Source organism: Crotalus tigris, unplaced genomic scaffold (genome assembly GCF_016545835.1).
Source record: "Crotalus tigris isolate CLP2741 ecotype Arizona unplaced genomic scaffold, ASM1654583v1 scf7180000024427.8105951120:4207309, whole genome shotgun sequence".
NCBI lineage: Eukaryota > Metazoa > Chordata > Lepidosauria > Squamata > Viperidae > Crotalus > Crotalus tigris.
The window spans coordinates 3645882-3663076 of record NW_024100595.1 but is presented as its reverse complement, the minus strand read 5'-3'; the positions used below and the strand labels follow the sequence as shown (position 1 = coordinate 3663076).

General features: G+C 47.0%; 1 protein-coding gene across 4 annotated transcripts in view; it reads left to right on the top strand.

The window, feature by feature from the left end:
• The first annotated feature begins 541 nt into the window (after window positions 1-541).
• Window positions 542-17195, top strand: part of FBXL19 (F-box and leucine rich repeat protein 19) — a 39390-nt gene continuing 22736 nt past the window's right edge. The window contains exons 1-8 of one of the 4 annotated variants that reach the window (XM_039330324.1): window positions 542-1474; window positions 1658-1708; window positions 8634-8838; window positions 8934-8987; window positions 10789-10932; window positions 11606-11692; window positions 13410-13619; window positions 16818-16850. In XM_039330324.1, coding sequence (XP_039186258.1) covers window positions 8665-8838; window positions 8934-8987; window positions 10789-10932; window positions 11606-11692; window positions 13410-13619; window positions 16818-16850 — 702 coding nt within the window. In that variant the 5' untranslated portion in view covers window positions 542-1474; window positions 1658-1708; window positions 8634-8664. Of the gene's footprint in view, window positions 1475-1657; window positions 1709-2565; window positions 2869-8633; window positions 8839-8933; window positions 8988-10788; window positions 10933-11605; window positions 11693-13409; window positions 13620-16817; window positions 16851-17195 lie in introns of those variants that run through there. The other 3 variants (XM_039330326.1, XM_039330327.1, XM_039330325.1) reach the window with 3 other exon arrangements.

Genomic DNA, 17195 nt, shown 5'->3' with positions numbered 1-17195 from the left:
GCCGGAAAAATAAAACCACACTCCCCATACTTCCTTGCGCGGAATCTTTGCCTGCCATATTCACTGTAGTCCCCATTTCTCCCCAGCGCTCCTAGAGCCGGATGTCGAAAAAACTACCATTCCCATCTGCCCGCGCGCGGCGAGTGTTCCCTTTTGGGCTTCCTGGGGCCGCCATGATGGTTTTGTGTGTATGTGTGTGTATGCGAATATGTGTGTGAGATGTGTGTATCAGTATGCGTGAGTGAGTGAGTGAATGTGAAAGAGGAGGAGGAGGAGGAAAGGGAGAGAATGAGAGAGACAGGAGAAGGGGGCCCCACCAGGACCGTGGAGCCTCGCTCTCTCCTCTCGGAGGAGTTGTGGCGGGGTCTGAAGCCCACTCCCCGATTTGCCAACCTGGAGGGGGGTGGGTGCGTTTAAAACCCTCCCTTATGTGGGGGGAGGGACAGCCGGGCAGCGCAGAGCCCCCTTGAGGGAAGGAGCAGAGGGGGGCACCACCGCCTCTCTCGGGGGGGGGACGGGGAGGGGGAGAGCAGAGAGGGCCCCATCCCGCCCAATCCGCAGGGTCTCGCAAGGTGAACAGACCCTCCCCCAAACCTTGGCATTGCTTTGGAGGGGGACCCGCGGTGCCAGGTGGCTAAAGAAGGGGACTCTTTCTGGGGAGGAGGACCAGCTATGCCATAGATGAGCCCTTAATTGAAAAGGAGGACGGGCTGAGCTAATAATTGGGGAGGGGGCCGCAGCTTTAGACCCCCTCCCCTTCCTGCTGCAAAGTGAAGGGAGATGTAGTTGGAGGAACAAGCCAGAAGGGGCAGAGCCCCCTCCTCTTCCTCCTCCTCCTCCTCCTCTTCCACCTCCAGCAAGAGCGAGGGGAGTGGTCTGCCTGCATTTGAAAAGGGGAGGGTGGGTGTTCAGGCAACTGAGGAAAATCTCAGTGGTGGGCAGAAGAGGAGGAGGAGTCAGGAGGAAGCCAGGAGGGCTGGGGGGACTGGAGGGTGCACCCGCCTAGGGAATGCCAAGGCTCTGTCCCAAATTAGGGGTGCAGGAGGTGCCCGAGTAGGTGTGTGTGTGTGTGTGTGTCACAGCGTGTTAGCTCCCTCTCTGATTACCGCACGGTGGGGAGGGGGGGAGAACTCTTTCTCACATATCATTCCCTTGTTTTCTCCCAAGGGCAAAGCAGGAAATAGTGGAGGATAGAACTGGAGAGGGGGGAGAGGTGTGTGTGTGGGGGGGGGGGAACCGCTGCTATGAATTTATAATAGCCTCTTTGGGGAGATTGTCCCGCCCCCTCTTCCCCTTTTTCCTCCCCATTCCTCAATTTGGTTGGGGGGGGGAAGACTCGGAGCCTCACGCACACACAGATCCTTCAGCAACTGGCTGGATCTCTTCTCCCTCTTCCCCCCCCCTCACCCTCACTTCCCACCATGACAACAAATCCAGCATTAGAATCGCCATCCACCCCATGGCCACACAGCAGGTGAGTAACCCATCTCCCCTACCTTACTTCCAAGCCTTTCATTGGGTTTTAGGATCGGGGAGGGGGGCTCCTGCCTCCAATCTCCTCCCATCCTCTGTGCACCTTTTTTCCTGGTGTCTGCCTGGGTTGTGTGTAGATATGTGTAACAATTGTAAGCTGTGCTGCATCTTTTCTCTCTTGGAGGCTGCTGATGGACGGGGAAGAGTCTTTGGTGCCTAGATGCGCTTCCCAAAGGTAAGTCTGTATCCTTCCACTGCCTCCTCCCCTCCCCCCATTGGCTTTGCCAAATAATGTTTTTTTTTTCAAGGAATAAAACCCCTGTCTCTTTTTTTTTTAGGGGCACATTCTTTCTCCCTACCCTCCCCCCACCTTAATCTTCCCATTCCAGATTAATTAGCTCTTCTCCTTCCAACCCTGTGGAGCTCAATGTTTTGAGTAGGACTGCCCATGCTTTGCAAACCCACTTCCCAAAATATAGATTTATACATGGTAGATTGTGGGTGAACGCACACAGCATGTGAAAGCATCACAACAACTCAGATGCAGAAGCCAGGGAGGGATGTTAAGCTATCAGGCTGGTTGCACAAATATTTTTTGCTGAGGGTGGAATCTGGAGCTTCTGTTGCCTCTCCTTCCTCTCCCCCCCCCCTCCCATGCCTGATCTACTATTGTTTTCCTCGTTTTTCTTATTCATTTTAATCTCCTTTGTTGTTTTGTTTTCTTGGACATTCTTCCCTTTCCAGCTTCTGTTCTGTCACCTTGGGCTGGAGTGTTTAGATTTTTGTTGTTGTTCCTCCGCGAAAGGGAAAATAGGAAACCAAGATTAGGGTGTATCATTTTGCCAGGTGTTTTTTTTTTTTTTTTCAAGGGATCTGGTCACCTCTAGGTCGACTTGAGCTGAGAGATAGCAAGAAGAGGGGACGAGAGCGGTGTGGCTTGGGGTACGCGGGGGGGGGGGCAAACGTGGAACCAAAGTTTCTCCTCTATGATTTCCAGGGGAAGGAATTACCAGCCGTAAAACGCTCTTGCCTCTGTGTATTTCTCATGTTTTAACCGGGGAGGGGGGGAAGGAAAGGAAGAGAAGAGAGGGGAGGTGCCGTTTCCAGCCGATTTCAGGGGGGCCTCTACAGAGGATGGCTCCGGTTATGTCCGCCAGGAAGCGGTGCGATCCAGAAGGATTTGAGCGGAGGAGGATCGCCGCCGCCAAACAGCTTGACTTAAAGGCTTTTCGAAGGGAGGGAAAGCAGAAAAGATGTGTCAAGCTGGTTGCAGCTGGCGGAGAGAATTGAGGGGGAACCCAGCAACTGGCATCATGGAAGGCCAGGTTGAGGTGTGTGGGAACCCTTGCCAAGACCGGGCCTGTCAGCTCTGAAGCCAGGCTGGGGCGTGATGAGGTATCCGGAGCCAAGTTCCTTTATACACACATTTGTTTTCCCTTTCAGTGGTTTTTTTTTTTTTTTGCCTGCTCTTAAATGCTTGGAAGAAAGAGGGAGGGGGTGAGGTGAAATGATGCAGGAGACAAAATGTTCCATCCATCGAATGTGTGTAAATGTTAGCTAGGATGAATACGGGGAGCTCAAGCAGGAGAGAGAGAGAGAGAGAGAGAGAGTCATTCATCCTCATTGATTCTCTTATGTGCCTTCCTCTACCTACTTGTTCTCTCCTGGGTTAATCCTCAGAATAGCAAACACTTAGATATTTTTTTATTTTTTAGAAATAGAAAACTATTTATTCACTGTAGATATCGTTGAGCCTCATTCTCTCCCCTTCTTAGGTTTTCCCAGCTCTATTGGGATACTGCTGAACTGAACTACTGGACTACTGCAACGCGCTCTACATGGGGCTACCCTTGAAAAGTATTCGGAGACTACAGTTGGTCCAGAATGCAGCCGCGCGAGTGATAGTGGGTGCTCCTCGATACACCCACGTTGCACCTATCCTCCGTGAGCTGCACTGGTTGCCTATTGGTTTCCGGGTCCAATTCAAGGTGTTGGTCATTACCTTTAAAGCCCTATATGGCTCAGGGCCAGGCTATTTGCGAGACCGCCTACTACCTCATAGTTCCCTACGTCCAGTTAGATCCCACAGGCTGGGCCTCCTTCAGGCCCCGTCAGCCAAGCAGTGCCATTTGGCGGGGCCGCGGAGGAGGGCCTTCTCTGTGATGGCGCCCACGCTTTGGAACCAGCTCCCCCCCCCCCCGGAGATTAGGACCACTCCCACCCTGTTGGTCTTCTGTAAGCTACTTAAGACCTGGCTTTTCCGGCAGGCCTGGGGTTTATAAAACCTGACCCCTGGATGACTGTCTTTGCATTGTTTGTTTTGTTATGTTTTATGTGTTTTTTATTGTTAGCCGCCCAGAGTCCTTCGGGAGTGGGGCGGCTTATAAATTTTAAAAATAAATAAATAAAAATAAACATGCAGACCCCATGCAGCTTATGAAGGCATCTCCTCTTCACAACATTTGCATTTTATTTTAGTAGTTCGCTATTTTCCCTCTCAGCCTGGAATTTATTTCATTTCTGAGCCTCAGATGAGATGTGTCCCCAGTTTAGTTAATTCTCTTGCAATGTCCCTTCCCCTCTCATAGTCAAATATCAAAGGGCCATGCCATATGCTAAATGACAAAATCAAAAGGGCCAAATTGCGTGTTTTTGTTTTTTTTAAAAAAATAGAACCCGAAAAAGCAGCTTGGGATTTGAAAATGGTCACTGTATTTTTCTCTCTCATAAAGTCTGAAATAATTTTTTTCCTGACCTGGTGGCATCCTGTATTCTCCTGTCCGCCTCATAGCATTGGTTGGCAGTGATAAGACCTAAATGTTGTTGGTTATTCATGTAAAAAATAGGATTGAAAAAGTCATAATCAGAACCACTAATCTTTGATGTTTGATTCAGACTTCACTTGACGGGCCTAAGTTATAGTGGTAGAGAGGCTTCTGAATTATGTCTTTTTTCTTAGATTATTAAGCCATACACTCATCAGTGGCAGTTTTTATATGTAAGTATGTCCTTTGTAGTAGTTGCAGTTGATAACAGAAAGTTGCTTTGCCTGCTTTCTTCTGAATTTCTGTTTTTCCATTATTCCATCCTTCTGTTATCTTTCTGAATATCCAAAAGAAATTCCTCAGAAATATATTGCTTTTCTGTTAGGCGATTATTATTATTTTTTTTTAAAAAAAGGCAGAGAGGACGTTTTTGCCTTCTAGATGCCTTGCCATTGGACTCCATAATTCACAGACTTTCTGATTGACAGGTCTGCAAGGTATCTAACTGAGGATTGATCTGCAACATTTCCAGTTGTGTTTTTTTTCTTCCTTGTCCTTGCCAGTCCGCCCTATCTCAGTGTCCTGACCCTTTCCTCCGATTCCACTTTCACCTTTTCAGCTGTACTTTTTTCTTCCGAAAGTAGAACTCAAGATCTCATGTCTTTGTAATCAGTCTGGACCAGTGTTTTTCAATCCCGAATATGCGCGGACTTCAACTCCCAGCCATGATGACTGGGGAATTCTGGGAGTTGAAGTCCACACATTTAACCTTGCTGCAATTGAGAAACAGTGGGCTAGAATGAATCTCATCTTTGTGTCTGATTTTTATTTGAGTTTCACTGTTAAGCCTCTAATTTGACATGTCTATATTCCTGGAAAACTTTTTTTTTTAAATGGTTCTAGGGATTTCTGGGATATCATAGTACTCTTCTCAATTTGCACAACAAATTTAGTCTTTTTTCTTTCTTTATATGGGCTCTCATATGATTGAAATAATTGCTGTCAGGGGTATGATTTTTTTTTTGAGAGTCGTGTTTTGGATAATGAGATCAAAACAGAATCGGCATATCTCGAAACTATTCTAAAGCAATACGAAAAGCAGCTCTTTTTATTTAATTTATAGATTCTTATCTCCTCTTTTACCTCCTTCCTGTTTGTTGTGTCTTGGGAAAAATTGGGCTATCTTCTTTTTGGCTTCTTTCATGAAACAGTGTTTGTGAGAATCTATGTCTTAAGAGCACCCTCGAATATCTATAAAACCTGGTGACGTTTGTTACATTGTGAGAAGAGACAGCAGAAAAGTAAAAGAGCCCTATCATTTGGTTTAACATAATAGATCTATTGGATCCCCCCCCCTCTCTCACACACACAGACATTTCTGAGCTGTCCATTTCCCTCAAAGAGTCTTAATTCAGTCCAATTTCTTTTTAACCACCTACAGCTTTATTATACATCGCCTGTAATTTGTATGAGTTTATCTCTCTGAACTCCCTAACAAGGTGAAAAATGATGGCATGAATTGTTTCATATACAGGACTCTAGGTGATTATGTTCAATGTTATATAATACAGTTGCACCAAATGTTTTGCCCACAATGGTGCTCAGAATGCTATGCCTAAGGGGCTGTCAGAACCAAATACGAATGGTTGTGTGCATCATATGCCCTTAAGACTGGTTCATATTTATGACGGTCGCAGTGTCCTGGGCTCATGTGGTCAGCTTTTGTGACCTTCTGACAAGCAATGTCAGTGGGGAAGCCAGATTCACTTAGCAACTGTGTTAGTAATTTAATACCTGCAGGCATTAACTTAACCGCTGTGGCAGGAAAGGTCATAAAATGGGGCAAAATTCACTTAACAACTGTCTTGCTTAACAGAAATTTTGGGCTCAGTTGTCATAAGCCGAGGACTAACTGTATAAATGTTTTTGGAAAAAACACGATTGGATTTTATTCACCTCACCTGGAAAGCAGCAGTTGCCATGATATGTTCATCTTGGAGAACAGAACTTGCACAATACCTGTCAAAAATCTATTTTTACTTTTTGCCATGTTTGTAACCATGATGTAGTTAAGATTTTCCTTTGATTTTAGCTATACCCTAGTAGAGAAAATGTCTTGGAAATTAGGCGATTATAAAAAAAAATCATTTTTTTTTCCTGTTCTAGCAAAATAGTTTATCCCTGACAGCCAACTAGATTTTTTAGGAACATGCAAAAGTTTTAATGTTCTTGAGAGGAAAAGTGTTTCTCTGTGCACGTTGAGAGCTTCTTCCAGTGAGTTTGGGTAATTTCTCCTGTTGCAGAACTGAATAAGCATTGTTGTATGTAGCGGTATAAGGAGAGCCTATTCAGCTCTTCGATTAATTCACTGTTATTCAAACTTGGCAACCTTAAGATGTATGACCTTCAGACTAGGGAATTCTCGGAGTTGACCTCCACGCATCTTAAAGTTGCCAAGGTTGAAAAACTCTGGATTAAAGCAGTGTTTTTTAAAGAGGCAGGAGTTTCACCAAGCTAGCTCCTAAACCAGTGTTTCTCACACTTGGCAACTTATAGATATGTGGATTTCCACCTTTCAGAATTCCCCAGCCAGATGTTTTCAGGCTGCCAAGGTTGAGAAACATTGTCCTAAATTATCCAAGGTTGAGGTAGCAGAGAAATTCTGCTTTGCTTTCCAATAGTCCCTGCCTCTGAGCTCTCTGCATAACCCTCAGTCTTCACACAGGCAGTGGACAACTCATGACCTATGACAGTGCTTCTCAACCTTGACAATTTTAAGGCATGTGGACTTCAACTCCCAGAATTCCACAGCCAGCGTTGCTGGCTGTGGAATTCTGGGAGTTGAAGTCCACATGCCTTAAAATTGTCAAGGTTGAGAAACACTGATCTATGATCAATTGAAAACTTGAGAATGACACTTGAAAATTGTGTTGGATGGCCCTGCTAGAACAAAATCCAACTCCATATTCCCTAGATTTGGCTCTTTTTTCATAGAACGGAGGTCCTTTGATCAGTGTGCTCGGTAATATCATCTCATCTATTTTGCTTGGGAATGTACTGATAGTCCTCGAATTACAACAGTCCGTTTAGTGACTTCAAAGTTACAACGGCACTGAAAAAAGTTTTTTATGACCACTTTTCATAGTTATAATCTTTGCAGCATCCCCATGATCTTGTGATCAAAATTCAGATGCTTGGCAACTGGTTCGTACTTATGACTGCTTTTCACACTTAACGACTGTTGCACCTTCCCCATGGTCACGTGATCAAAATTCGGACACTTGGCAACTGGCATGTATTTGTGATGGTCGCAGTGTCCCAGAGTTATGTGATCCCCTTTTGTGACCTGACAAGCAAAATCAACGGGAATGCCAGAGTCACCTAACAACCAGGTTATTAATATGTCAACTGCAGTGATTCACTTAACAACTGTGGCAAGAAATGTCGTAAAAGAGGACAAAACTGACTTAAATTTTCACCAAACATAAAAATTGGGGTCAATTGTAGTCATAGGTTGCGAACTATTTGTACTACTGATTTTAAACCCTTCTCTTAAATCAAAAAGAGATGCAGTATTTCTGAACTCAAATTCGTTTTGCTGGGCTTAATTTTTTTTTTTTTCCCCTTGCCCAACGTTGGTGATGGCTGATCATGTGTGCCTTTGATTGCAGGACATGTTTCTCCTTGCAATGTGTTTTCTTTTTCTCCATAATGCATATACAGGTAGTCCTCAACTTATGGCCATAATTGAGCCCCAGAATTTCGGTGGCTAAGCAAAGCATTTGTTAAGTGAATTTGGCCCCATTTTACCACCTTTCTTGCCACGGTTGTTAAGTGAATCACTGGACTTGTTAAGTTAGTAGAATGGTTGTTAAGTGAATCTGGTCACAAAAGGATGATCACATGACCCCGGGACGCTACAACTGTCATAAATATGAATCAGTTGCCAAGCATCTGAATTCTGATCACAGGACCAAGGGCAAGGGTAGGCAATCTTGGCTTTTTTATGACTCGTGGATTTCAACTCCCAGAATTCCTGAGCCAGCCATGCTGAGGGAAAGGGAGAGGTTTCCAAGCTGAGCCATGCTGGCTCAGGAATTCTGGGAGTTGAAGTCCACGAGTCATAAAAGAGCCAAGGTGGCCTACCCCTGACCAAGGGGATGCTACAATAGTCATAAGTGTGAAAAATGGTCATAAGTCAACTGTTTCCGTGAACGATCACTAAACGAACTGTTGTAAATCAAGGGCTACTTTTATATGAAAATCTCGATTCCTTTGTATTGCACGTCCTTCTCTCCCCCCCCCCCAGTCTTCATTGCCAATTTCACCTTGCCGATCTGGACCCCCCTATTTACCTGCCTCGTTTGCCTCTTCTTTTGCCTTTCCTCCTTGCAGCCCAGAGAGTAGCTGAAGCGGGACATAGCCAATGTCGTCCAGCAAAGGGGCAGGGGCTGGAGCTCGCCGGCGGCGGACGCGGTGCCGGAAGTGTAAAGCGTGCCTGCGATCAGAGTGTGGGGAGTGCCATTTCTGTAAGGACATGAAGAAGTTTGGGGGTCCTGGACGCATGAAGCAGTCCTGCCTGCAGAGGCAGTGCACAGCGGTGAGTGAGAGAGGCAGGGCAGCCGACGCTGACGGTCACCCGTGTCACGGGTTTCTGTTGCATGTGCAAAGTCTGGCTTTTTTACTCCTGCCTAGGGCCAACTCACTGTGGGACAACTCGACGTGGCCAACTTGTTGCGGGACAATTGGGTATGTCTAGAGTTTAACGAAGAGAAGGACAAGGGGGGACATGATAGCAGTGTTCCAATATCTCAGGGGCTGCCCCAAAGAAGAGGGAGTCAAGCTATTCTCCAAAGCACCTGAAGGCAGGACAAGAAGCAACGGGTGGAAACTAATCAAGGAGAGAAGCAACCTTGAACTAAGGAGAAACTTCCTGACAGTTAGAACAATTAACCAGTGGAACAACCTGGCTCCAGAAGCGCTGAATGCTCCAACACTGGAAGTTTTTAAGAAGAGACTGGACAGCCATTTGTCTGAAATGGTATAGGGTTTCCTGCCTGAGCAGGGGGTTGGACTCGATGATTTCCAAGGTCCCTTCCAACTTTACTACTACTACTACTACTACTACTACTACTACTACTACTACTACTACTACTATTATATAATTCAGTTCAATTATTTAAAATAATTTAAAAAATGATTTTAATTTTTGTCATTCATGTTTCATTTTGTCCCCGCTTTGACATCCTTTCTTGAATGATTCTATTCCACTATTTCTTCAATATTAGTGACACTCTTGTCCCACGGCAAGTTGGCCATGGCAAGTGGTCCTGCATTGAGTTTGGCCGTGGCGAGTTGTTGTAGGGCACAGATTCCTCATCCTGTTGATGTGCTCCAGGTCTGCTGTGCCTCTTCTAAATATCCCCGAATCGTCAAATTGGAATAGAAAAGAAACAGAGGCGCGTGTTTTGCCTCCAGCTCTCCCGACAGCTTAAATAAAAAGGAAAAGAATGCATATTTCACCCTTAAACTGTATTCAGGATCCCGATTCTAGGGTTTGCATATATTTCTCAGTGGGTTTAAAAAAAAAAAAAGCTTTAAAGTTCATGGAAAGTTAATTTGCCCAAAGAGTTTCAACTAGTCTTCTTGACCCTAGTGGTTTTTCCATTTAGTTCTTGTCTGCAGACTGATGTGGTTTAATCTTGCGAATCCTTAGCTTTTTCTCCATCTTTCAAATCTGCAAGTAAAAACAGAGGAAAATAAGAGATGTACTGTGCAAAATAAATTAAACTATCCATATTGGGTCGAAAAAGCTAGAATGTTAAGGGTGGCGGCCCAGTTCATATGTTAGCTTTCTGCTTGCGGCCATTTCTTTGTTGAACATTCCCACATACAATTCCCCTTTTCTGACACGGTGCAGCCCAGAAACTGAGTCATCCAAGGTCTTTTCTCCATGTTTGAAGTTGTTTTGAAAAATCAGGTGTGGAGCTCTCTGGTACCTGTGTGACTGAAGTCACGTTTCATCCACTAGGCTGCTGTGAGCCCCTCCTGTCTTCTTTTCTCCATCTTGTCCTATTTCTTCCCATGGCTGAGCCCCATATTTTAAAAGCAAAGAGGTGTGAAATGTTTCACACTGAAAATATGTTAAGCTGGAAGCACCCTGTTTGGGACACTTCCTTTTGAATTTGTAATGTTTTAAGTGCCGCTTTGAAAATGCAGCTTTATCCATTGCTATAAAACGGGGGTCTTCGAACTTGGCCCTTTTTATGACTTGTGGACTTCAACTCCCAGAATTCCTCAGCCAGGCACGCGTGCCTGGCTGAGGAATTCTGGGAGTTGAAGTCCACAAGTCATAAAAAGGGCCAAGTTCGAAGGCCCTTGCTTTAAAAATGGGCAAAGGAGGGTTTGTAGCCCGTGTCCAGACTGGCCTCTCCTGACTCTGGCTGCCTCCAGGAAACTTTCCAAAGACGATGGGTGTCTACTAGGGGGTAGAAAGAGCTGTCCTGCTTGATTTTGTATCACTTAACGTCTGACTCCCGTCTCCTTGCAGCCAGTTCTACCTCACACGGCCGTGTGCCTGGTCTGTGGGGAGGCCGGGAAAGAGGACACCGTGGAGGGCGAAGAGGAGAAGTTCAACCTGTCACTCATGGAGTGTACCATTTGCAACGAGATTGTGCATCCAGGCTGCTTGAAGGTGAGAGGAGGAGCCACTACATCAGAGGGTGTCAAACTCAATTTCATTGAGGGCCGCATCAACAGGTAGATGTGGCCTGGGTGGGCGTGGCCTACTGAGTAAGCGTAACGAGTGGGTGTGGCCTACTGGGTGGGCATGGCCACCTCTACATCGTTCGTGTCAAGGGTGCCTGTTGGGGGCCTGGGCAGGAGTGGGACAGATCTGAGAGTCTCTGGCAGAAGAGGGTGGGACCGGAGCAAGCGCCAAGGCACGATCCACTGGAAGAGTAGGTGAGGGCCATTTGCTGGCCACTTCCAAGCGATGGTGCATTTCTTCATTCCTCACAAAGGGTGACACCTCCCCAGCATGCACCCAGGGGGCGGGGCCAATGCGGCAGGGGCCGGTCCCTTGCTGTTTCCAGACGGCCTTGTAGAGCTAAGACCGAATGCGCTTCAGCATAGATGGCCACCACAAAATTGTACATTGGCTCCCGGGAGGCCTGGGCCGGGGCCAAGGCAGTGGGAGCCGTTCCTTCACTGTTTCCAGGATGGCTTTGGGGGCCACATGAAACCACTTCGCGGGCCGCATCCGGCCCCCAGGCCTTGTGTTTGACATGTCTGCACTACATAATTGCGGCCCCTCTCAGGAGTCTCTCACCCGCTCCCTTCACCTGCACTGGTCTTTCTCTTTGCAGATGGGAGTCGCTGAAGGGGTCATCAACAATGAAATTCCAAACTGCTGGGAATGTCCCAAATGCAAGAGAGAAGGCAAATCAATGAAAGTATGTGGTTTGGTGTGTGTGTATGTGTGTTTGTGTGGGGGGGCATCCTAGAGAAGGGAGAATCAAAGAGCGGGTGGGGTAGAAGCCCTACACCGTCATTGGCTTTGAAGCCAGGGCAAAGCAGGAGGGGGAGACATAGGAGAACCCATTTGGGTCTCAATAATAGTAAGAAGAAATTGGAAGGGACCTTGGAGGTCATCTAGTCCAACCCTCTGCTCAGGTAGGAAACCCTATACCATTTCAGACAAATGGCTGCCTAGTCACTTCTTAAAAACTACCAGTGTTGGAGCATTCACCGCTTCTGAAGGCAGGTTGTTCCACTGGTTAATTGTTCTAACAATTAATGCTCCTGGAGTATTTTCTTATTTCATGCTCTTAATTATTCACAGCCACATCTTGGATTGACACCCTTTTTCTATAGTTTCCTCCCTCTCCCCCCGATGAAGAATAATAATCCTCTATAGCTAAGACAGGGTAGTCCTCTACTTATGATTGGTCGCTTAGCGATTGTTCAAAGTTACCAACGGACCCCCAAAAGGTTCCTGTGACTACTGCCCTTCTTCTCCAGTTACGTGATCACATTTGGAACGTTTTCTGCCTCTGCCCACAATAACCATTTGCAGCATCCTGCAGTCATGTGACCATGATTTATGTTTTGTTTTGGGGGGGAGGGGCTGGGAACCGGTGTTTACTTCAGGTTTCTGGCAAAAAAAAAAATGCTCATTGCAGACAATGGGTCCACTTAACGACTACATTCGCTTAACGATCCCAACAAAAAATATCGTCAAATAGGGTCAGTCATGTGATGACCTGCTTAACAAGTGGCACAACTTACGGACTGTGATCCCAGGTTCCATTACAGTTATAAGTCAAGGACTACCTGTGAGGATGAGGACGGTCTTTCAGACAGACCTCCCTCTGCTTAGAGGTCTTTCTGCAGAACAATTTGATTGGCTCCGTTTGATGTGCCGTCCATAAAATCCCTCTCAGGCCTGCTTTCCTCAGCCCTGCCTCCGAGCAACGTTCTCCTGTCCTGAAAGCATTGGCGAGGATTGGATAGGTTGGGCTAAGGCCAGGGGTAGGCAACCTTGGCTCTTTCATGACTCGTGGACTTTAACTCCCAGAATTCCTGAGTCAGCTATGCTGGCTCAGGAATTCTGGGAATTGAAGTCCACAAGCCATAAAAGAGCCGAGGTTGCTTACTCCTGGGCCAAGGATAGGCAACCTTGGCTCTTTCATGAGTCATGGACTTCAACTCCCAGAATTCCTAAGCCAGCACGGCTCAGCTTGGAAACCTCTGCCTTTCCCCTCAGCATGGCTGGCTCAGGAATTCTGGGAGTTGAAGTCCACGAGTCATAAAAGAGCCGAGGTTGCCTACTCCTGGGCCAGGGATAGGCAACCTTGGCTCTTTCATGACTCGTGGACTTTAACTCCCAGAATTCCTAAGCCAGCACGGCTCAGCTTGGAAACCTCTGCTTTTCCCCTCAGCATGGCTGGCTCAGGACTTCTGGGAGTTGAAGTCCACGAGTCATAAAAGAGCCGAGGTTGCCTACCCCTGCCCTGGGCTAAGCCATAATACGGTTGTTTGTTTTTGACTGAGCGTGTCTGGGGAAGGCATCCTTGTGTGGCTTATTTAGCAAAACGTGAGGCAAAAATGGGAAGCTATGCAAGAGTGTGTGAGCCGGTTTCTGCCTCTCTCCTGCCCCCACCCTCTCAGGATTCGGGGGATGGCACAGGGAAGCGGCGTTCTGACAATGGCGAGGAAGGGGTCCGGTGGAAGCTGACCGATGAGCCTGCTCAGAACAAGAAGAAGTTGCCACCAGCGCCGCCTTTGCCCCCGCCACCCTCTGAGGAGAATCCGGTCCAGACGGGTGCTCACAAGCGCAAAAAGGAGCTCCCGGCCCCCGAGACGGGACCCAAGAAGAAGGTGACTGGCCACGGGCTCAGCCTATGACTGTTAGGTCTCATGTGTCTGCAAGCCTGGGATCCTTTTCGCCCTTTAGCCTACTCGATCTCCCCTTGTCAGGCAAGCTTAAAACCCTCTTGACCTGTCAGGCTAGCCCACAGGTCGGCAACTGCGGCTCCAGAGCTGCATGCGGCTGTTTGAGCCTTCCCCTGTGGCTCCCAGCCTCCTCTGCCTTTGCAGAGAGAGACAGAGACAGAGAGAGAGGCAGTTGCGCTTCCCTGCTTCTCTCTCTCTCTGTGTTTGTGTTTTGTGTGTGTGTGTGTGTGTGTGTGTGTGTGTGTGTGTGTGTGTGTGTAAAAGAGAGTGCACTCACAGTGTTCTCCGAGGAGCTGAAAAGCTTACTGGGCGGAGCTCCTCCCTTTGCTGCGTCTCTGCAGGAAGCAGGAAGGGCAGGAGAGAGCTAGATAGCCCAGCTAGGCTGACTCAGGAATTCTGGGAGTTGAAGTCCATGAGTCATAAAAGAGACGAGGTTGCCTACCCCTGAGCTTGTTGGACCACAGCTTGAAGCTTGCCAGGTGAGCAGCAGATAGGAAGGGGGGGGGGAGAGAGAGAGAGAGAGAGAGAGAGAGAGAGAGAGAGAGAGAGAGAGAGAGAAGAAAAGTGGCAGACCAAGGGCAGATAGGGAGGGAGAGAGAGACAGACAGAGAGAGACCCTTTTGACATCTAAAATGAAGATAACACTGCATATATCCTTTTTTTACCTTTGTGTGTATGTAATTTTATTCTCTTAAAGCATTCTCTTGGTGATCATTGTTTTAATAGTATGGATATTCCCAAGAGTCATATTTTTACTTTTATTTTTAATGTGTGTGTGTGTATATGTATGTGTATGTATGTATGTATGTATATATACACATACACACACATACACAAGCACACCTATAATAAAGATAAAAAAGGATATATGCAGTGTTATCTTCATTTTAGATATCAAAAGGGTTTTGCGGCTCCCAGTGTTTTGTTTTTGGTGGGAAACGGGTCCAAGTGGCTCTTTGAGTGTTTTGGGTTGCCTATCCCTGGGCTAGCCATTTCCTCAGCATCCTGGGTATGTTGGCTAGAGATGAAGGGCAGTGTCCTCCAATACACAGTGGAGCAGGGAGGCTGCCAACAAGGTTCTTCCTAGACTGTCCAAAGGTCTTACTTCCTATGCTAATCAGCTAGATCAGGGGTAGGCAACCTTGGCTCTTTTATGACTCGTGGACTTCAACTCCCAGAATTCCTGAGCCAGCACGGCTCAGCTTGGAAACCTCTCCCTTTCCCCTCAGCTTGGCTGGCTCAGGAATTCTGGGAGTTGAAATCCACGAGTCATAAAAGAGCCAAAGTTGCCTACCCTTGAGCTAGATGATCTCAGCAGATTTACAAGGGGGGTATAAAAACAGTCATCAGGAATGTGCTTGATAGACTCAACGTACAACACGGATATCCAGTCACTTCACCTCAGTTTGACAATCTTCACTGCATTTTGTGGTAGCCTTTTCCACTCACTTAATTCTTCATTATGGCAAAGTAATTTTGTTTGATCTGTTTAGCTCTCTTCAACTCTGCCCCTCTTTTCCCATGTAGTCCAAAAATCCACCACTTTTTTTTTTTTAACCCGTCAGATCTGTGCCTGATAGGCTTCTGGGCCAATACTATGAGGCTTTGTCCCTTTGTCTCCAAACACCCTTATGCCTCCTAATGATGTCAATTTTTTTATCATTGTTGTGTCTACTCCACTTCCCTTTCGAAAGTTCTTGACATCTGTTACTTGATCCCAATTCAGTTGTTTTCCCTTCTCTGTTCTAACTGAGACAGTTAACTAGCAAAGCAGTCAAGGTTATGCTTCTCTGCAAGGTCTTTTGGGAGGGTGGATAGCATATTTGTTGGGGGAGCTGTTGGCTTGGGCAACAGAAGTTGTTACGGGGTTGGTTGTTAAATGGCTTTAGCAATGCTTCTGTTGTTTTACTGCAAACTGAATACGCAGCCTACAAATAACTGTTAATAAATGATGTTTGGGCCTCTTGGCTACTCAGTTTTTCTGACCTCACCTCGGTGGGTCACCTGATGCTGTCAGGGAGCATGGCTGGTCTTCCATGTGATCATGGATCCATACCCATTGAGATCACATGGCCACATCCTAATTTGCGGTCTTGACGCTACTATTGCCACTTTCTGATTCTCTGACGTCACCGTGCTAACTACACCAGGGGTTATACTTAGTCTTGCCTTATGACAGGGGTGGCGAACCTATGGCACGCGTGCCAGAGGCGGCACTCAGAACCCTCTCTGTGGGCATGCGCACCATCGCTCCAGCCCCACCTCCCCCCACGGCCCCCTCTTCACCAGCAGCCCCCCCCCTGGAGGAGAGTCGCCTCCGAGCATGGCCCATGCGGAGCAGTGCAGCCAAGGACATGGCAGCCAGGCAGCAAGGACATGACTCCACCCTCGCACCCTGTCGCGCACAGTTGATGCTGCGGGGCGCAGGTGGAAGGCGTGGCTGCCATAGCACTGCTGGGCCGCCTGGGTGATCTGCGGCAGGCCGTAGAGGCGATCGGTGGCCCTGCGGGCGGGGGTGGAGTGGCCCGGGGCGGGGATAGCAGGGAGGGGCTGGTTTTGGGGCACTCGGTCTCTAAAAGGTTCGCCATCACTGCCTTATGACTTTCCGCCTCTATCCCAGTTTGCATTTCCTGTACAAACTACACCTCTTTCCACTCCAGTCTTAAAGGTCTGAATCTCTGGATTATGGATATGTTAAATGCTGTGGATTTGAGAGCCATCCTGGGCTTTTGTGCAGCATGCTGAGGGTCACAGTCCCAACAGAAATGGTGAGACTAGGATCCCAGTGCTCCAGGTCGTTTTGCCCACTTTCATTCTGGGAAAGTCTGACAACTCCAAAAAAAAAAAAATGTGTTAGCGAGTCACACTTCTTTTGCCTGTGTACAAAATCAGGAGGGTCCAACTTGGCAACTTGAAGGGCTCGTGGACTTTTTAAGAATTCCCTAGCCAGTGAGAAAACATTCTGGATCTCTAAACTTTTTAAGGGCTTAATTTGGCTCTCCACTTTTTTTTCAATATTCTCAACCCCAAATTCCTTACTTTTGATAACGGAAGAGGTTACTTTAAGTAACAGGCTCTGGTCTACAATTCTCACATTTGTTCTTTCTTTCTTTCTCTTTCCAGTTAAAAGGTACCCGGGAAAAACATTTGAAAAAGGTGAGTGGTTTAGTTTTTTTTTCTCACCTGGCTGGATTTTATAATGCAAGAAGGGCCCTTGGATAAGATGTCACGGGGGAACTTAAAAAAAAAAAGAAAGAAAAGGAAGAATTTCCCTGATATAAGAGCCAGGCAGGTCATGGACCCTTCTGGGGATCCCTCTGTCCTCCACCAGGGTGGCTCACAAGACTGTCTGTACAGGCAGTCCTCAACTTACGACTACAATTGAGCCCGAATTTTCCATTCCTAAGCAAGACCGTCGTTAAATGAGTTTTGCCCCCATTTTACAACTTTCCTTGCCACAGTTGTTAAGTGAATCACTGCAGTCGTCAGTAACACGGTTGT